Source organism: Salvia splendens, chromosome 3 (assembly GCF_004379255.2).
Source record: "Salvia splendens isolate huo1 chromosome 3, SspV2, whole genome shotgun sequence".
NCBI lineage: Eukaryota > Viridiplantae > Streptophyta > Magnoliopsida > Lamiales > Lamiaceae > Salvia > Salvia splendens.
Window position 1 is genome coordinate 22,613,901 of NC_056034.1, and position 21,538 is coordinate 22,635,438.

The 21,538-nt window shown below is 36.4% G+C and overlaps 4 protein-coding genes across 4 annotated transcripts; all 4 read left to right on the top strand.

Moving 5' to 3' along the window:
- The first annotated feature begins 3,023 nt into the window (after positions 1-3,023).
- On the top strand, positions 3,024-6,130 carry LOC121795493 (sulfite exporter TauE/SafE family protein 4-like). Its single transcript, XM_042194035.1, has 12 exons — positions 3,024-3,416; positions 3,545-3,704; positions 3,820-4,020; positions 4,117-4,178; positions 4,506-4,551; positions 4,635-4,687; positions 4,774-4,860; positions 4,955-5,005; positions 5,074-5,313; positions 5,402-5,495; positions 5,569-5,709; positions 5,805-6,130. Exons 1-12 carry the CDS (start codon positions 3,243-3,245, stop codon positions 5,885-5,887), a joined length of 1,392 nt encoding a protein of 463 aa, XP_042049969.1. The 5' UTR covers positions 3,024-3,242; the 3' UTR covers positions 5,888-6,130.
- Positions 6,131-10,931: 4,801 nt separating this feature from the next.
- Positions 10,932-12,830, top strand: LOC121795495. Its single transcript, XM_042194037.1, has one exon. The coding sequence runs from the start codon at positions 11,368-11,370 to the stop codon at positions 12,658-12,660; it is 1,293 nt and encodes a 430-aa protein (XP_042049971.1). The 5' UTR covers positions 10,932-11,367; the 3' UTR covers positions 12,661-12,830.
- Positions 12,831-14,852: 2,022 nt separating this feature from the next.
- Positions 14,853-15,534, top strand: LOC121795496. Its single transcript, XM_042194039.1, has one exon. The coding sequence runs from the start codon at positions 14,918-14,920 to the stop codon at positions 15,365-15,367; it is 450 nt and encodes a 149-aa protein (XP_042049973.1). The 5' UTR covers positions 14,853-14,917; the 3' UTR covers positions 15,368-15,534.
- Positions 15,535-16,953: 1,419 nt separating this feature from the next.
- LOC121795491 (glucomannan 4-beta-mannosyltransferase 9-like) lies at positions 16,954-19,053 on the top strand. The gene is made up of 8 exons (XM_042194034.1): positions 16,954-17,373; positions 17,437-17,689; positions 17,748-17,858; positions 17,939-18,075; positions 18,149-18,262; positions 18,333-18,532; positions 18,609-18,803; positions 18,894-19,053. The coding sequence occupies exons 1-8, from the start codon at positions 16,954-16,956 to the stop codon at positions 19,051-19,053; spliced, it is 1,590 nt and encodes a 529-aa protein (XP_042049968.1).
- Positions 19,054-21,538: the final 2,485 nt, after the last annotated feature.

The following is a 21,538-nucleotide window of genomic DNA, read 5'->3' on the forward strand; positions in this document are numbered from 1 at the left end:
TTGTTCTTCGCGCTCCGCTTCTGCAATGAGATTGATGAAATCCATTTAAGAGGGTTTCAGTGAGAGAGGAAGATGTAGATAAGTTGTATGAAAAATATGAATGAGAGGTGAATGAGAGATAATTTGATGTGAAAAATGGATGATAAATGTGTGTATTTATAGATGATTTTGGGAATAAAAAAATAAAAAATAAAACAAAAATCCAGAAAAACTGTAAAAAAAAACGACCATATTTTTGGGAATATGAAAATATTTTTTTTATTTTTGGTATTATTTTCGATTTAAAAAAAATTGAATTTCTAACGGAAATGCCGTTGGCCAATTAGAACGCACCACGTCAGCTGCTCGCTGGCACGGACGTGCTCGATGCATCGAGCAGCGCCGCACCAGCGGCGAGAGCGCAGCGGCGGACAACGGGTGCCTTGCCGCTGGCACGGACGAACGGACGCCGTCCTTCAACTGCTGCGGGTGCTCTTATTCCTAAACTAATAAATAGCCTCAATATGTCATCTACAACCACAAGTGGTTGATGATTTTAACTTTTATTTAAAAAACATAAAATATGATAATGATTGAAAAACTAAGAACGAAAGAAAGCGATATTTCATACTTGTGAGTTTTATATATCTATATCAATTCGTATATTTCATTCATAGCACTTCCATTCCCATTCATATTCATATTCATATTCATATTCATATTCACCTTCATGAACAATACTCATATTACTCCATTAATTATTCTTTTCATCAAAACTTATTATACTTTTTATTTTTATTTTTATTTTTATTTTTGTTCCGTGTACATAATTTTTGGACCATATCTCATCGGAATTTGTTTTTCAATGGAGCGAATAGTATATCTTATTTTGCCTAATAGTCATATGTGGATATCGTATTACTATATAATTTAATTTAGGGAACTAATTCATGTATAAAATAATAGTTCACTTAATATAAATATGGCTTGTGATTACGATATTAGGGAAATCTTGATATGGAATTTGTGAAGAATTGGTGTCAATTTTCAGACGTATATTATATACTGATATGAATTGGGGATTACAGAAATCTTAATCCAATAACTTTTGCAAACAAAAATATGTGTTTATGGAGTGAAATCTCGGAATAGGAAGATCCGTATCTTTAAATTGATCTGTCTACATAAATTCAGTATCAAGTCCAAATAAGTCATTATTTTTCCAGTCATTTTTTCCACACTTATATACTATTTCACCGAACATTTGCCCCATTAGCCTAGTATTTTTTACTACATACCAGCGGTGCATCGAATCCTCTCCCAAAAAAGGTGACGCGACAGATTAATTGATGACAAGATATTACTCCCTCCGTTCCTTATCAATAGAGACATTTCTTTTTGACACGGAGTTTAAAAATAGTGTGTTAAATGGATGGTGTATAAAGTAGGAGATAATAAAGTAAGAGAGATTAAGTGAGAATAAATTAAAACAAAGAGTTACTTTTTGCCAAAAATGAAAATGACTCAATTATCTTGAACTTTCTGAAATAGAAAAATGACTCTATTAACATGGAACGGAGAGAGTATACAATTACCTATCTATAAATTAATTGGAGCAAATATTAATTTGTTTCGAGTTACTTATAAGTGTTATTACCTAAGATTGAGCGCAATTACAATGATAAAAATGTCCCTTAGAGTGTTCACTATAAGGCGGACACTCCAATAGCTCCGCCCCATTTTTTGTCCACAGCCCCAATTTTTTTGTCCATAGCCCCAAAAATTTATTTCCGCCACTATGGTGGACACTTCCAATAGCCCCAAAATTTTATAACCAATTATAATCAATTATAACAAAAAACGTGTATTAAAAAAAATTTCTTCTTCCTTCCTCCTTCTCCCTTCATCTCTCAAAAAATTGTCGAAAATTAAAAAAAAAAAATTCAAGGGGGCGGCCGGCGTGCCAACCGCCGCCCCACTATAGATAGCCCCGCCCCGCCCCGGACCGGCGCGTCCTCGCCCCACTTTCGCCGAATGGCCGTCCGCCCCCCGTTTCTCGTCCGCCCGGGGCGGACGTCGCCTATACGGTTCGCCCCGCGACCGCCCCAACCCGTGGCTATAGCCGCAGCTATCCATAGTAGATACCCTTATTTCCTCTCGTTTAGTTACATGTTTTAGTAAAAAATACTACATATAATAAGCTTTCTGCCAGGTGGCGTCTTTGACGACCTTATGAGCAATTTATGTCTAAATAGTAATCACAGAACTGAATTTTTGTGAGCTGTGTGTCACATGCTCAGCAAATATAGCCACATGATTTTTGAATATTCAATTATACTTATTTCCTTATACTAAAAAATTCCTTATTGAGTGACTGTCTCTCATTGGATGCGAGAATATTCCATACTATTTGTTAATTATGGTAGGAGTACTACTATTTAACAGAAGTTTAAAGAATCTGCATGTTAGGCAAAATATTAATAATAAGTAGATTATGGTATGCAATAATTTGTTCCATCAAACTTTTTTACAGAATTTTCGTAAGTAGATTTTGGCATATCTTAAAATTTTATTTATACAGTGCAATTATTGATAAATGCAATGAGATATTACACGATTTTATATCAAGTAAACCGAGTTAATTACATACCATGTTTATATTTTGAATTTCATAAAGCATGAATTTAATACTATCCAAGAGTGGTGTGAACGAGACAAAACATACAGTGCTTAACGGAAGAGTATTTGAGATTTAAGTTGACATTTAAAGGATTTAACTCTAAACTGTTACAAACAGAAATCTGACCAACTTCAGCCCTATTGAAATTGTGATTTTTTTTAATCTCTGAATGAAATTGTATAAACATTTTTCAGTCTTGTTCTAAATTGTAGTTTTATAGTAATTGAAAGCGACGTGGATCTAAATAAAAATATATTTTTGAATGTTTAAAAATTTACTTAGTATTGAACATAAATATTTATTTTTAAATATAGGAAAATGTACATATACATAGAGGATATTTATGTGATACAGATGTCAGAAATAAAACGAATCTTTAGTGAGAATTGAGTTTGTATCCAAATTGAATTTTGGGATTTCGTCTATTTATTAGGAAAAAATCGCACACACTGTTTTATCGAAATTCATCAACAAATAGAAGGCATACACAAACGCCGCAAGAAACTGCCCATTCATCAAAAAGTGGGAAAAAGGGCTCCGGCGTTTGAATCTCTGAAGAAAAGAAGTTGTGATTTTAACATCGATGGCTGCTAAAGGGCTGGTGGTCTACCTGCTGACGGCCTTCTCTTTGGCTGTTGCTTCCGTCTATTTCGTCAACAATTATGCAAATGGTGGTGATGCAAAACCGTCACTTCTTTCATCTTCCACATCCAATGCTTTGCACCACAATCTTGAATCTGAAGACCATGTTTGGCCTGTATGTTTGTGGCCTAATTCTCTCTTCATACATTGTTGCATGCTAAAGATCCTGTAATTTTGTTGAAAGATTGTATTTTTATTGTAATTTTGTTGAAAGATTGTATTTTTATTGGTGGGCTTTGGCAGGAATTGGAGTTTGGTTGGAGGGTTGTTTTGGCGACTGTGATTGGGTTCTTAGGTTCAGCCTGTGGTACAGTGGGTGGTGTTGGTGGGGGTGGCATTTTTGTCCCCATGCTCACTCTGATTGTTGGCTTTGACACCAAGTCTGCTGCTGCCATTTCCAAGTGTAATGATTAACTTATCATTTATCTCCAATTTGACTTGCTGTGTGCCTTGATTTGAACTTTGAAAAAGTTGAGTCTTTTTTGAGTAAATAAGGAGGTTTGTGTAATTGTGTGCAGGCATGATCATGGGGGCATCTGCATCTTCTGTTTGGTACAATTTGAGGGTGCCTCATCCATGCAGAGAAGTGCCCATACTTGATTATGATTTGGCTCTCTTGTTTCAGCCGATGCTCATGCTTGGCATCACCCTTGGTGTCTCTTTGAGTGTTGTCTTCCCCTATTGGCTAATTACAGTCTTAATCATCATTTTGTTCTTAGGTATGCTTCTGTTTAGTAGTAGTCATACTGGTGTAGTTGCACTCAAACAGGAGTATGATTTTGACAATTTTATGTTCTCATCATTGTTTCTAACAGGGACTTCTTCTAGATCCTTTTGCAAGGCAATTGGGATGTGGAAGGAGGAAACTGTGCTCAAGGTAAAGTTTTTGATTGATTGATACTCACAAAAACAAAATATGCTTATCAAGAAGCACTCGTTTCGCTGTTTGCTTAATTGTGATTTGTCACTATAATATTCAATCCCTATGATCTATGTTAATGACCTTAAATTAACATACCTTTGGTCAAATCAGATGGTAGATAATTCAAACTGTCTGGAAAGTGAGTGTTTACCTAACAAAAATTTTAACTAGGAAGCATCTTAGTCACATGACCAACTGAAATGCTGTCTATTTTACAAGGAATATTTTAAATCATATTGTTTTTAAAAAAAATCTTGGATGTTGACTGGATGGTTAATGCAGAAAGCTATGGAAGACCGACGGGGATTTGCTAGTTCGTATGGAGAATGTACGTCAATTTATGATAAAAATGTAGCATTTTGAGCTCAAGAAGTGACCATATGATATTTTTTGTTTATTTTGTCCTGTCAGTGCTAATTGATTCATATGAGCCGTTGGTGGCTAAAGAACAAAAAACAGCACTGGTCAGTATATTTGATGAATGTTGTGCTCTTTGGTTGCTTCTTTAATTTAATAAGTTGAGTCGAATTAACATTGCTCCATGTTTCAGCAAATTATGAAAGATAACACGAACATCAAGAGAATGTCGGTGTTGGTACCTGTATGGATTTGTTTCTTGCTTCTTCAAGTGATCAAGGCAAGTCTAGTTACAGTTTTTCCTGCAACATTCTCTTCGAAAACAAACACAATTATTTGGCTTAGAGCATTGTTTAATGTGTTTTGGTTTACAGAATGGCACAGCTGCTTGTAGCCCGGTATATTGGACGCTTACATTGTTACAGGTAACCTATGAATATAATATCATTTTAACTATTGTATAATCGTTAACATTTCCTTGTATATTATCCAGTTCCCAGTGGCGCTTGTTGTGTTTGGCTATGAATGCGTGAAACTTTACAAGGAAAGCAAAAAAAGGAGGATGGCTGGAAATCAAGAACATGTATGTGAGGCAGCAATCGAATGGAACGCTACAAATATCACCTTCTGTGCCCTCTGTGGTGTGTTGGGAGGTACTGTAGGTGGACTGTTAGGCTCTGGTGGAGGTTTTATTCTCGGACCCCTGTTGCTCGAGATTGGGGTGATCCCTCAGGTACGTCAATTATTCTCTGTATCAATGATTGTAGATATGTTCTTATTCATGTTTGGCTAACTGGATGAGGTGATGTTATGTTTTGCAGGTTGCTAGTGCGACGGCAACATTTGTGATGATGTTCTCCTCATCTCTATCTGTGGTGGAGTTTTATCTTCTCAAGAGATTTCCAATGCCATACGGTATGTGTGTCTGCAATCACCATGTTGTTATTCTAGAGAGAATGATTAATCAGCTTTGGAATTTGCTTTGCAGCTCTGTATCTGATGTCAGTGTCAATCTTGGCGGGCTTCTGGGGTCAATATTTCATACGAAAGATGATCAGCATCCTGAAAAGGGCTTCCCTCATCGTGTTCGTCCTCTCCGGTGTCATTTTCGCCAGTGCTTTCACAATGGGTAAGAACTATCAACTCATGCTACAATGTTTTTATTTGCTAGCAACTTTGATACAGAGTTCGTTAACGTTGCTCTCTCTCTCTCTCTCTCGGCAGGTGTGATTGGGATAGATAAAAGCGTGAAGATGATACACAATCACGAGTTCATGGGGTTCTTAGATTTTTGCAGCAGCCAATGATTGTTAGTTAGATGCAAGAAAATACCTAGAGACTAAGTTCTTGCTTGGTCAGTGCCTAATTGACCACCTCTCTCCAAAATTCTTGTTCTATAAATTTGTGTGGTGTGTGTTGGTCAATGCCTAGTTGACCATCTCTCCAAATTTCTTGTTTTTGTGTGGTGTGTTGGTCAATGCCTAATTGACCAACCATCCTTGCTATATAGCTTTGCATCATCTCAAAAATAAATGCTTCATTTCTTTCTATTCAAAGGTTTGGGATGTATAGTGTTAGCCACAATAATTTCATTACATATTAGCCTACCCTTATAATATTGGCTGCTCACGGCAATCAATGATTCAACATATCTTAAAACTGATTTATGTTTATCCACAGACGTGTACTTGGTTATGATATTTTTGTTGTTTCTATCTATCTTCAATCATTAAATGGTATATGTTTAATAAAAAAAACATAAATATTTTATGAGTTTAGGATGATTGTCGATTTCGTTTTTTCTAGAATTTTTATAGGATAAGGTAGGGACACAATCTCAATATCAAGTGGCCCAAATGTGATGCCCATTATGTATGGTACACATTGCCATATCTTCAATTTTTTTGGCTAGATTTCATTTAGGAGCTGTTTGTTGGGTTCAATAGATTGGGCTTTGAATATTTAGTTAGGGTCATGAGAAATGGGTTTAGTTTTGTTATGGCTCGAAATGGGGTCAATTTACACCACCATTATGATAATGGATTTTAGAGAGGAAAAAAGAGGGACATGGAGGTGAGGAGAAGAGAGTCAGTGGTACTCCCTTTCTACCCATTAATTGAGTTATTTTTTTTATTTTGTGAAGTTGAAAAATAATTGAGTTATTTCTATTTATGACAAAAAGTAATCATTTCTCTTACTTTATCTTTAGCTCTTTTACTTATTCACTATTCACTTAACACAATATTCATAATTTCCGTGCCGAAAGAAGCGCCTCTATTAACAAGGAATTGATGAAGTATTATACATAGAGAAGACGTACGTGTGATGTATGAAGAGAAGGGGGCGAGATTGCCGTCGGCAATCGGCTGAGACTGATGTGTGTGTATACTATATTACTCCCTCCGTCTCACTTAAGATGATATGTTTTCCTTTTTAGTTTGTCTCAAATAACATGATATATTTCATTTTTTGGAAACTTTTTCTCTCTAATTAATACCCCAAACCACTTTTTCTCACTCTTATTAAAATATTTATCTTTTTTCTCTCTCTATTTTAATACTTACACCCAATTTTTTCTTTCTCCAATTAAACACATTAACCAATGGCTCCTAAAATCTCGTGCTGGCCAAGAAAGGTGTTATCTTAGCCGGGACGAAGGGAGTAGTATTAATGACTTTACTAAAATTATTGTTGAAAATGTCTACACTAACACCCAACCAAGTGTTTTGTTTTTGAACAATATTTGCATGTTGAAAATGAATACATCCCTACAGGTTTGTGTTAAAATGACAACACCATTTAAGATGACACTGTACCACAAGGACAACCGCTAGATTTAGGAGCAGATTCAACCATAGCCTGCCACGTGGCATACTTGCTTGCCTATGTATCATAGATTGCTTGATTATCTTTGATTTCATATCGCAGATTGCTTGAAATCATATGTTGAGTTGCTTGCCTATGTATCGCAGAATGCTTGCCTATGTATCGCAGATTACTTGCCTATATTGTCATTTTACCTATGGTGTCACCATAGTGCTTTGATTTCGTATTTCATATTGATTGGAACCATATGCCGAATTGCTTGCCTATGTATCACATATTGCTTGCCTATGTATCACATATTGCTTGCATATGTATTGCAGATTGCATGTTACTTGTTGTCACGTTGTCACTTTAAGAGTGGTGTCACCCTAACGCACCTCATCCCTACATGTATATATGTTTATATTATTTTCTATATTACTAATAGTATCACTATTGTTTATTAGTATCATAAACAATGTTAGTGTAAATATTATTTATGAATGTACTAAAATTGTACTCCCTCCATTCCATAGTAATAGAGACATTTCATTTTGCGCACTCATTTTGAAAAGATAATTATAAATAGTTAAAGTGGAGAAAAAGTGAAGTAAGAGAGAGAATATTGTAGATAAGACTCTTCTCTACACTATTCTCTCTTACGTTACTCTCTTTCCACTTTAACTATTTAATATTATTTTTTCAAAATGTCTCTATTACTGTGGAACGGAGGAAATATTTGTATACAATATATATTTATATATATTATTTTCTTTATGTCATATAGATTTTGCTCAATTGTTTAAAAATTAAACAAATATCAAAATAAAATAATAGTCCGTGCATAGCACTAGTGTTACACAAGTTAGGATAATCAAGATAATCGGCCACTATTTTTCAAGTGTGGTTGTAAATTACTGATTAAAAACAAATCACATTTGAAAATTAACTATACACATTTAACTTAGATCGGCTTAAAAAGATGTTGATAGGATTCTTATTTGATTTATATATATTAGGGTGCATTATAATGCTAACTTTTTTTAAATTGTTAACTTGTTAACTCATCGATGCAGTATATTAAAAATGTCAACACGATCACATTATAATATCAACACAAATTTGTGATGACATTTTAAATATCAATGTCAATACAGTGTATTAAAATATCAACTAAGTTTATGTTGATATTTTACTGTCATCGTGTTGACATTTTTAATACACTGCATTGATGAGTTAGCAGAGCTAACAACTTAAGAAAATTAGCAACGGATCACCTCTATAATTAATAGCGTGCAAAACCATTTTAAAAAATATATAGCCCAGTCAAAATATAGACAGACTAGTACATTAAAATTCAAACCTCAATTAATTCACTAGTACATAAAATAAATGAGGTAATTTAATTATATAACATACTGTATTGAATTAAATCAATTAAACCGAATCATATAAATCTTTTATTAATTTTACATATTTTATATAGATAATTAATAAACTGTATTCGCCAAATTTTTGGGAAAATTTATGATTTTAAGGATATTCTCTATAACTTTTGAAATCCTTTTTCACTTTTTTCTCAAAAACCCTAATTCAAAATTGGATATACATATTTTCTCAAATCTAAATTTTAAAATCCATTTTTTCGCTTTTTCGTAAAAATCCTAAGTCAAAATTGGATATAAATGTTTTCTCAATTTATAAAAGAGTGAAGTCAATATAGAATATTCTATCGCAAGAGCATCCGCAGCGGTGCTCTTCCGCAATGACGGCGTCCGTGCCGCTGGCACGGCACACCCATGTCCGCCGCTGTGCTCTTGCCAACGGCACGGCTCTGCTCGACACATCGAGCACGTCCGTGCCGCTGAGTAGGGCGACGTGGCGCGTTTCTATTGGCTGTTGGCATTTTCATTTTCATTTTTTTAAATCGAAAATAATACCAAAAATTAAAAAAAATATTTTCGAATTCCCAAAAATATAGTCGTTTTATTACTGTTTTTTTAAATTTTTTGAAATTTTTTTAAAAAATTGAATCTCAAAATCATGTATAAATACATACATTCATCATCTATTTGGGCGAAATTCGGCCACGAGTAGTGGGTGTTTTTAATTTTATGAATTTAATTATGTAATTTTTAATTTTTAGGATTTTAATTATGTAATTTTTAATATTTTTTGTAATTTGTAATAGTATTCCGGGTATTTTTAATGCATTTTAATATTGTGCGAAATGTTTTTAGTAATTGACGTATTTAAATTAAATAATGGAATGATGAGACCCTTGAACATGTACTTGCGAAAAAGTATGAACGTGAGTGTGGATCCACGTCCATGCTCATCAGTAAAAGTACGGATGGGGATCCTCCGAGTCGTAGGAAGAGTGTAAATTAAAAGATTACTACTTTGTTCTTTAGATACAAAAGGACAATAAGATTACGCATCATTAAAAATTCCACCTATACTTTGTTCTTTAGGATATTCTCTCTAACTTTTGAAATCCTTTTTCACTTTTTTCTCAAAAACCCTAATTCAAAATTGGATATACATATTTTCTCAAATCTAATTTTTAAAATCCATTTTTTCGCTTTTTCGTAAAAATCCTAAGTCAAAATTGGATATAAATGTTTTCTCAAATTATAAAAGAGTGAAGTCAATATAGAATATTGTATCGCAAGAGCATCCGCAGCGGTGCTCTTCCGCAATGACGGCGTCCGTGCCGCTGGCACGGCACACCCATGTCCGCCGCTGTGCTCTTGCCAGCGGCACGGCTCTGCTCGACACATCGAGCACGTCCGTGCCGCTGAGTAGGGCGACGTGGCGCGTTTCTATTGGCTGTTGACATTTTCATTTTCATTTTTTTAAATTGAAAATAATACCAAAAATTAAAAAAAATATTTTCGAATTCCCAAAAATATAGTCGTTTTATTACTGTTTTTTTAAATTTTTTGAAATTTTTTTAAAAAATTGAATCTCAAAATCATGTATAAATACATACATTCATCATCTATTTGGGCGAAATTCGGCCACGAGTAGTGGGTGTTTTTAATTTTATGAATTTAATTATGTAATTTTTAATTTTTAGGATTTTAATTATGTAATTTTTAATATTTTTTGTAATTTGTAATAGTATTCCGGGTATTTTTAATGCATTTTAATATTGTGGAAATGTTTTTAGTAATTGACGTATTTAAATTAAATAATGGAATGATGAGACCCTTGAACATGTTCTTGCGAAAAAGTATGAACGTGAGTGTGGATCCACGTCCATGCTCATCAGTAAAAGTACGGATGGGGATCCTCCGAGTTGTAGGAAGAGTGTAAATTAAAAGATTACTACTTTGTTCTTTAGATACAAAAGGACAATAAGATTACGCATCATTTAAAATTCCACCTATACTATGTAAAATTGTAAATGGCCTCTTAACTTCGCAAATGACGTATTTACCCTGACACCAAATCTAAATCATATAGAATCTGAAACGGACGGCCCAGATCACACCAAATCTTTGAAAGTGGGTTGGAAATTCATTGAACACAGATGCTTGTTTTGCCAAAACCTGTGGACTCTCTCTCTCTCTCTACCCCACAAAACAATAGACCTCACACTCCAGAAAAAACCCACCAAAACCATGGGCAAATAGCTGTTTTTCTCTCTTGCAATCAACAATAAGCTAAAACTACTACTCCTCTTCCACCAAAACCATCTGCTCCTTACCCTGATTTCTCCACAAACGCCCACATTATGATGATTTCCGATTCTCCCCTTCTATACATATCACATTCCCCTGATTTCGTACTACCAAAACCACCTCCTCTTATCTTCCCCTTTTCTTGATCTTTTCTACTTATCACAATACTGAATTAGAAACGCGGTCAGCATCAATCAAGAATCTGGCCAATCACGATTTGTCCCATTCATTGTTCTTAATTTCCTAGTTTGACGCTATATTTATGTGAAAAATTGGATCTTTTAAGTTTTTGGATGGAATCCAGTGGGATTTACTCAAATTTGCAGCCTAATATGTTAGGGCTAGAAATGTCGCTCCATCACAATTTACCACCAGCTCAGAATCCCCAAAATCCACACCACATTCCGCCGCCGCAGCAGCAGCGGCACAGCCCCATGGCGGCATTGCCCTACCCCAAATCGAAGAACCAGAGCTTGACGCTAAGCGACGACGACGAATCGGGATTCACGGCCGACGACGGGAAGAGGAGAGTGTCGCCGTGGCAGAGGATGAAGTGGACCGACAACATGGTGAGGCTTCTGATCATGGTGGTGTTCTACATCGGCGACGAGGTGGGGGCGGCGGAGGCGGGGGAGGCGGGGGGGAAGAAGAAGGGCGGCGGGGTGCTGCAGAAGAAGGGGAAGTGGAAATCGGTGTCGAGGGCGATGATGGAGAGGGGTTTCTACGTGTCCCCGCAGCAATGCGAGGATAAATTCAACGATTTGAATAAGAGGTATAAGAGGGTTAATGACATTTTGGGGAAGGGAACGTCTTGCCGCGTTGTGGAGAATCAATCGCTTCTCGATTCCATGGATTTGGCACCTAAGGTGAAGGATGAGGTGAAGAAGCTGCTCAATTCGAAGCACTTGTATTTCAGGGAGATGTGCGCTTACCACAACAGCTGCGGCGGAGGCGGCGGCGCGGGTCAGCAGTCGCAGTCATCGCCTCCGACTGAGACGAATGCCGCTGCTGCCGTGTGCTTGCATGCGGCGGCGGCTGAGAAAACCCCCAATTTGAATAGGGGGAGTGAGGAAGGGGCTAAATTGCGGGATGAGGACGAATTCGAGGAGGATGATGCTGAAGATGATGGAGATGAGGTTGATGAGGACGAACAAGAGGATGATATTGATGATGACGAGCAAGAGGATGATGTTAATGATGAGAGATTGTGTTCGAGGAAGAGGGCGAGGACGAGGAAGGGGACCGGGACGATGGTGCCATTGGCTCAGCATTTGGATGCGGAGATGTCGAGGGAGGGGGGGAGGACGATGGCGGAGAAGAGGCAGTGGCTGAAGGGGAAGATGGTGGCGCTGGAGGAGGAGAGGCTCGGGATCCATTCGCAGTCGTTTCAGCTGGAGAAGCAGAGGCTCAAGTGGCTCAAGTTCAGCAGCAAGAAGGAGAGGGAGATGGAGAGGGAGAAGCTCATCAATGAGAGGACTAAGCTTGAGAATGAGAGGATGATGCTCCTCATCAGGCACAAGGAGCTTGATTTGATTGAGCATCAATCTTCCAATAAGAAGACTGATCCCTCTTCCATTACTGGATGATGATAAGAAAAGTTTTAATCTTTTGTACATTTGCTCAAATTAGCTATAGCTATTTACACTACATTTTACGAATTTCATAGTTAACTGCTTAATTTAGGAGTTTACTGATCAAGGAGATGATGTTTTGTTTTTTTTATTGGCAATAGATGATAATTGATCACACAATTTTACATCTTAATATTTGGGATTTGGTGACCATGAAGGTGAAAGGTGAAGATTATATGTAGCATTGAGGCACTGGAGAGACACAAATACACGAGTAGTTGATGTTGAAATAAAAATTAGGACAGTTGATGTTGCAAAGCGGCAAGACAAGAAATGAAAATTAGGATTAGAGATTCAGACCGTGACAAGGTATGTTAAGTTCGGCCCATGACAATATATCTTGACTCTGTTTTCATATTGTCAGGATTATTTTATCAAAAACTAACAATCAAATGTCAAATAAATTATAACATGAAACTCTATTTTGGTCCATCGATTCAACAGTCTACAGCGATTAATAAGTGTGTAAGCAATAAATTTGCAAAACTCTTCATTAATTGAAATTCCAATTCTCTCTTGAAGCTAAAGCTTTTTATAATAAATATTTGAGAACTCATAATGCCACCAACAGTCTTAACCTGAAATAAGGTAAATTGAGGTGCAAAAGTAGTGTTCGGCTTACAATATTCTCAAACGTAAGACCCTTACCGCGCCTGAATCTTGTAGTGAGCAAGACATAACCCAAAAGAATTACAAAATGCTACAACAATTTGAGGCTTTGATTTCTGGAGAACACTCCCCGCTTGTTCAAATTACAATTATAATATCTTTATTTATGCCACATTTCATCCTGAATTGGGGCAACAATGAAATCTAAAGGCTTTATTATCCTTTTCCCGCACAACTAAAATAACCCCAACAAATATGGAGTAGCCTTAAATCCGTGTTTAGTTAAAGTGAGATACATATTAGAGCATCTCCAAAGGGGTAAGGTTTATAGAAAATGTATACTCTCTCTGTCGGCTAATAAGAGTCTCATTTTTTTCGGCACAGATTTTAAAATTTTTTTAAAAAAAGTCAGTGAAAAAAAAGTTAGTGGGATGCAATGTGGTGGAATGTGTGGTCTATTAGAGTGACTCCAATAGGAGGGCCGCGGCGCGCTATAACGGGGGAATAGGGAGCCGTGGTGGGGTGGGAGGAAGGGGTAGTGGGGTCGAGGGAGCGGCGCCGCCTCCTGATTTTTTATTTATATTTTTAAAATCTTTATCTATAAATAATCTATTACCAAATCATTTTTTTCATTCCACCATTGGTCTGGACAGGTTTTCTGTGGCTGTCGAAGAGTTTTTGTGGCTGTGCCTTGGCGGAATCGTGGCTGTGCCACTCTATTGTGGACACTCTTATCATTTTTAGTAAAAATGAACTAGCCTCCTATCCGCAGACGGACCGAAATAGAAAAAAGTAACTCATATTCCCAACAACGGGAGTATAATCTATTTACCTTCTCAAAAAGAAAAATATACTCTTCATAAAGTAACAAATTCCAAAGGAAAAATGTATATAAAAAGATAAATTACTCCATTTTCTAAAATAAAAAAATTGTAAAAGATGCATTCCTTCAAAACATAAAGGTATAATAAATTTTCAATTATCTTCCCCTTTAAGAATTATTTTCATGAAAAGAATGCAAATATGGTAGTTATAATATTTTACCTCTATAATACCTTCTTAAATACATTTTCCTTAAAAAATAATTTTTCACAAAAAGATAATAAATATAATAATTATTATAAAATTTTACTTTCTATTTACTTCTTCCTTTGGAAACAAGATTAATATATGCAAATTGGCTGCGCTTATTTGTCAAATTTTACATTACTCTCTAGACTTGTAGATATGTGGAAAGTCAACATTTTCATTGCGACAATTGGTTTTTGTACAAAGAAATACGGAATAACAATTTTTTAAATTGTATATCTCGCCAAAAGATTATTTTGTGCAAGTATAAAAATTTACTACCACTACTAGAAACTAGTAGATCTGTGTAGGTGGCGAATGGAAACGCAACGAGCCACCGGGAACATTCTAGTTCTACCACACACTCATCTTACTACCAATTGCCCACTCCTTTCCAGCACCTTCTATACCATTCCAAGAATTATAAATACACCATTCCTCCCAATATTCTTCATCAACAACACGAAACATTCCAAAACCACAAACACACGTGTATTAAATAAAGCAAGCAAGAAAATCGTTGTCTGAATTGAATATGAAGGCGGTGGTCGACAAGAAACAGGACAAAGTGGTGATCGCGGCAGAGTGCGGCGCCGACGAAGGGCGGAAGCACTTGGAGAAGGTGGAGCTGCGGACGCACGACGCCGAGACGGTGAAGTACGTGGAGAGGAAGATGTCCGACAAGGGCGTGGGGAGGCTGGACCGCCACCCGGCCGATGGGCTGCCGTTCAAGCACCAGCCCAAGAAGGGCCACGGTGGCAAGTACACGTGGGAGGGCACACAGAGGGAGTTTGAGGCCGAGCAGGAGGCTGAGCCCGCGATTGACCACAAGGATCCCAACTACGTGGAGGAAGAGGAGGATGCGGGCGATGAGATGGTGGTGGGAGAGGTGGAGACGCCTAAGTTGGCGGAGGAAGGGGTGGCGCGTGTTCAAGTTGATCCTCGCTTGGAAATTAACTACAATAACGGTCTAGTCCTGAGTTAACTTGAATGTGAATTTCTGTACCAGTTTGTTTCGAAGAAATTGGTGTAATATGCTGTGATTTAATATATATACGGCACGGCCAAGCTTTATCAAATAGGTAGTCTGATATTGAATTCTTTTGCCTTGATAACTAATTCAACATTTATACAAATTATATTATTATTTAACTTTATTTATATAAGAGGGTCCACTAAACCCTAAACCCTATTGCAGAGGACACATGGGCCGCGGCGGTTTGGCTTAGCCGAGTAGTCGGCGTGGACGGGGCGGGACGAGTAGGGCCGCGACTCTGCCCACCTGTTCCCTATTTCTTTTTTTTTTGAATTTTTAAGGTTTTTTGGTGATAAAATATTCTGATTTGTGATAAAATAATGTGATTTGTGATAAATTAATTGATTTGTGCCAACAATTGAAAAAATAATGTGATTAGTAGCTGTGGCTTGTTCACTATTGGGGTGGACAAATTTTTGTGGCTGTAGACAAAATAAAAGTGACTTGTCCACCAGAGTGTCCCCTTTATTGTGGGCACTCTAAAAGTACTCTATACAATACTAATAAATACAGTAAATGAATAGAAATATTCAGTTTCCTTATAAAATATTTTAAATTTTAAAACAATCATAAGTAAATAGTACTACCAATAGTGTAAAACTTTTTAACATATAATTACGTTTTATAAATCTCAAGTCAAAATACCAATCGTATAAAGCGTTTCAAATAATTTATTTATAATTTAACCATATATTTAAACAATCTCATTATTAAATATTTTCATTCTATATAAATAATTAAATACTATGTCTAATTGGTAAAGTAAGAGAGAGGAAAAAAATAAGTGGTGTTAGTGGATTGTGAAGTCTATATTATTAGTAGTAGCATTTAAATATTTAAAAATTTTCATATTTAGAAATTGGTATAATTTTAGTGGATGATCCAAAATGGTAATACTTGTCTATTTTTTTTTGGTATATAATCTGATTAGCTTGCTGAGCTGATCCAATAGACATATCTTGATACCACCCTGGGCCTGACCCTACCCATGTAAAAAAATATAAAATTAAATCACAAATACAACTATCATTCTATCAAACACATATTTATAACTAATGAAAGTTAATTGTGTCTGTGAATTGTATTGTACATCAGCAAAATAAGTGTAGGCGAACTATATCCGCGGACGGCGGAAATTTTGCACTTGGAGAGTTGTTTTCAGCCGTCAAGATCCATGAGTTTGTTAAAAAACAGATTAGCCCGCGAAATATTAGCACTCAGAATATAAAAAATAACATGAAAATTTGTAGTAAAATATTTAGCAAACCTCAAACTAGAACATCTATTAAGAGGTTGTTTGCCTCCCATTCCATCCATTTCTTTCTCCTCATCTCGTTTCTAGCAACATTTGCATTCCTCACCAAGGCCAGAGAACGAGTTTTTTCTGGCCAATTTCAGAAAAAAAAACAGAAAACAAAAGAAATAGATAAAAAAAAGACGCGTGCCGTTGTGATTGTTGAGCTGCATTGATTTGTTTTTTCCCATTTGAGATAAACAAAATCAAAAGAAATAGTCTTAACATATATACCTAAAAAATGGAGTTGTTTTCGGTGCTGCCGGAATCATTTTCTGGCGTCCACAGCGACATGACGGAGCAATTGCTGGTAATTTGGGGCCTAATTAAGGAACCATTAATCATACCGTTGCTGAACTTGGGGGTGTTGGTGTGCTTGTCAATGTCAGTAATTCTGTTCATTGAAAGGCTGTACATGGGCGTGGTCATCACCTTCGTCAAAATCTTCGGCCGCAAACCAGATAAGAGATACAAATGGGAGGCATTGAAGGACGATTTGGAGCACGGGAACTCCGCCTACCCCGTCGTTCTCCTCCAAATCCCAATGTTCAACGAAAGAGAGGTCTATCAGCTCTCCATCGGAGCTGCATGCGGCCTCTCTTGGCCGTCCGATCGATTCATCGTCCAAGTTCTCGACGATTCGACCGACTCCACCATCAAGGTGCGTAAATAAGTATTTCATTATCACAAGTATTGTATTTATTTACTAACATTCAATTAACAGAATATGGTGGAGATGGAGTGCCAGCGATGGGCGAGCAAAGGGATCAACATCAAATACGAAATCCGAGACAACAGAACTGGATACAAAGCCGGAGCCCTTAAAGAAGGCCTCACGCGCTCCTACGTTAAACACTGCGATTACGTGGCAATATTCGATGCAGATTTCCAACCTGAGCCCGATTTCCTGTGGCGAGCAATCCCGTTCCTCGTCCACAACCCTGACCTCGCCCTCGTCCAAGCTCGCTGGAAATTCGGTATTCTTTTTATGCTCAGTCTTTAATTTTACGAAATACTAATGATTTAGCTTCGCAGTGAATGCGAACGAATGCATGATGACAAGAATGCAAGAGATGTCGCTCGACTATCATTTCACTGTTGAGCAAGAAGTTGGCTCATCTACATATGCTTTCTTTGGCTTCAACGGTATATAATCACACATTCTTATGATATTATATAGTTGCATTTTAGTAGTAGTGAATTTTTTATGTTTGTGAAAATTCAAGGAACTGGCGGTGTGTGGAGGATTGCTGCAATCGAGGAAGCGGGAGGATGGAAAGATCGTACGACAGTTGAAGATATGGACTTGGCGGTTCGCGCGAGCCTCAAGGGATGGAAGTTTTTGTATCTTGGCTCTCTAGAGGTATTAACTGGAAAATGCATATTGGATGAATGATGTACTAACAAATATACTGAGATGTTGTTTGTTGTTGCAGGTGAGAAGTGAGTTGCCTAGTACTTTCAAGGCATATCGACACCAACAACATCGTTGGTCGTGTGGTCCTGCAAATCTGTTTAGAAAGATGTTTTGTGAGATTATAAGAAACAAGGTTTGTCTGAATATGAATATGGATTGGGAAAGATGATCAAACTAACTAGTCTACATGTGTTTATTTGCAGAAAGTAACAGCATGGAAGAAGGTTTATGTGATATACAGTTTCTTCTTCATAAGGAAGATAATAGCCCATATAGTCACTTTTCTGTTCTACTGCATAGTGCTGCCTGCCACTGTGTTGATACCCGAAGTCGAGATCCCGAAATGGGGCGCAGTTTACATTCCTACCATCATCACCCTCCTCAACGCAGTTGGAACTCCGAGGTCCCATTCGAGTTGGCCTAATGCCTCATTTCACTTTTCTTTGTTTCATGTCATGAGTTCGAATGCGCGTGTGTAGGTCAGTCCATTTGCTTATTTTCTGGATCCTGTTCGAGAATGTGATGGCAATGCACCGCGCCAAGGCCACCCTGATGGGTTTGTTTGAGATTGGGAGAGTGAACGAATGGATTGTCACTGAGAAACTCGGGGAGGCCCTTAGGTTGAAATCCGCAATCAAAGCTTTCAAGAAACATAGGTTTAGGGTTGGAGATAGGTACAATTTGTGATCAGTGAATGCATTTCTTGATCATGTATATAAATATATATATGCAAGAATCTGATAGCTATTTTTTTCCAAAAACAGAATCCATTTGGTAGAGCTTTTTACTGGCTGCTACCTCTTCTTTTGTGGCTGCTACGACTATTCGTATGGGAAACACAACTTCTTCATATACCTCTTTGTCCAGTCAATGGCCTTCATCATCATGGGATTCGGCTATGTTGGCACCTTCGTCCCTTCGTGATATAACTACGAGGAGAAACTGCTCGTTGCTTGCTTCGATTAGTGTTCTGCTGAATTTGGAAGCATGGGGCAGTCTTGGCTTCCAAGTACTTGCTTCACTTTCTCTTCTTTTCTTAATCTTTTATGCTGCTTTTTAATTAGAGTTCTTTGCTACATCTAGAAAGTAAGTGTATTCTTTTAGGTTTAGGCATAGGAGTTGGAGCTCAGGGTAGTGGAATTTTGTTTTTTTTATCAGAAAATTGTAGTACATAATACTATTGTTCATTTGTATCAATTTCATTTTCTGGTTTCTTGTAGATTTAAGATTGTCTGGCTAAAAGAGAGCAGAAAACAGGAAATCAAAGCTAGTCTGGAAAGCAGCAGATGGAAAAATAAGGCACACTGCACTGTAATAGTACCAAACAGACTTCCAATCTTAATTTTTTGTTTTCTAATAAAATAAAATACTCCCTCCGTTCCCTCATAGTTGAGGCGAAAACTATTCGGTACGAAGTTTAAGAAATGAATGTTGAGTGTATTAAATAAATAGTTAAAAAAGTAAAAGAGAGAAAAATGTAGAGAGAATAAAATAGAAGAGATTAAAGTAAGAAAGAGAAAAAAGTTACTACTATATATGGAATTACTCAACTATGAGGGAACTTCCTGAAATGAAAAAAATGACTCAACTACGAGGGAATTGAGGGAATAATTAAGTAAAAAAAAGAGAATCACAGAGTAATTGAACAGTAGATCTTTATTGTTTCCACCTACTGGGATTAATAGGAGATGTTGTTCTAAATATTGATGATCAGAAAAATTGGAAGGTAACGTCCTCTGTTTCGGCAGCTGTGAGTCCTGTATAAACTATAAATAAAATATTTCAACATCAAAAACCAGTACTAAAGAACCTAAGGGCATCCACAATTCCTTCCTGGATCCATGCTTCAAATCCCCTCTTCGTCATTTCCCCTGTGCCGGACCAAAACTCAACCCGGCCTAGGCCACAAACATTAAATTGCATTATTCACAACTTCAAACTATTTTAATCTTAAAATTGAAAATGTTGACAGTTATATTTCAAAAATTCACTAGTCATTCGGAAATTATAAATTACAAACCCCTATAAACTACAATTACAACACAAAATTAAAAAAAAATTACAATTCCTAAAAATTGAAAACGTTGAACAAATATATTTCGGAAAATTCATAGGAATAATGTAAAAGGAATGAAAATGGTGTGGAGTTTAAATAAGCAAAAAAAAAATAAAACTCGATTTAAAAAATGTTGCCGGGTCTAGCCTGAGTACTCGCAATGCCGGGCCGGACCGCAACGGGCGCGACCTCAGGCTCCTCCGGCGGCCTGAGTCACAGCCCAAACCCGGCATGCATCACCTACAATGCACACATGCCGGAGCTGGATCCAGATGTGGTCCGGCTCGGAATGCTGCTCTAATTTAATCAATAAGGTACTAAACAAATGGATAAGATTGTTTGATAGTTGAGAAAATTTACTTCTTCAAAATTTTTAACAATGCGTTTAATTAGGGTTGGATATTTAAAATTTTAAAATCCATATTGAGGATGTTCAGTTTGCAAGATTATATTTCGGGATTAAATATGTAATGCGTTTGATTCATAAGATTCAATCACACTATTCAATCCTAGATGAATAATCATGAGATAATTTGTCATAGCTAACATGTATGTCTAAAATAATCTTACAAATCAATCCTAAATTATATCTTGATATTATTTTATCTAGAAAACTGAACACCACGAATATACTTATGGCTTGGTTTAGTTTAATTTCACTGGGATGGATTCAAGATGTATCTGGTATAGTTGAAACCGCATCTAGGATTCGGAATGAATGATTTCATTACCACTATGCACTCAATAATAGCGGTACTTCAAAATCAATCTTATTTTAGATTTTTAAGTAAAATGGAAGTTAATTTACATTACAATAAACTAAAACCACTTTTTAACATTTTATGAGTAAAAAAGTTATTATTATTGCTCACACAATTTTTTGGCAGATATTTATTAATTAGTAATAATTAACGCTTTAATACTTTTGTAATAAATTTTCAATAGTTTATAATCCGTTTTTTTTTTTAAATCTGGAATTTGAAAAAAAAAACTACTGCTATCTTTTTTTTGTATAACAACCGGTGGTTAGTTGGCATCATTCTTATATATTTATAGTTATGCCGTAGTAAATATATTTATGGAGTGAAAAAAATAATAAAATAATACTTCATCTGTATCGAGATAAGCGAAACACTTCTTTTGGACACGAGATTTAAGGAATTGATATTTAAATAGTTAAAGTGAAAAGAGAAAGTATGAGAGAGAGAAAAATAGACGAATGAAAAGAGAATAAAGTAGGTGGAGAATAAAGTAGGAGAGATGAATCATTGCTAAAAAGGGGAAATGACCCACTTACAGTGGGACATCCCAAAAAGGAATACGACTTGCTTATTTTGGGACAGATGGAGAAAT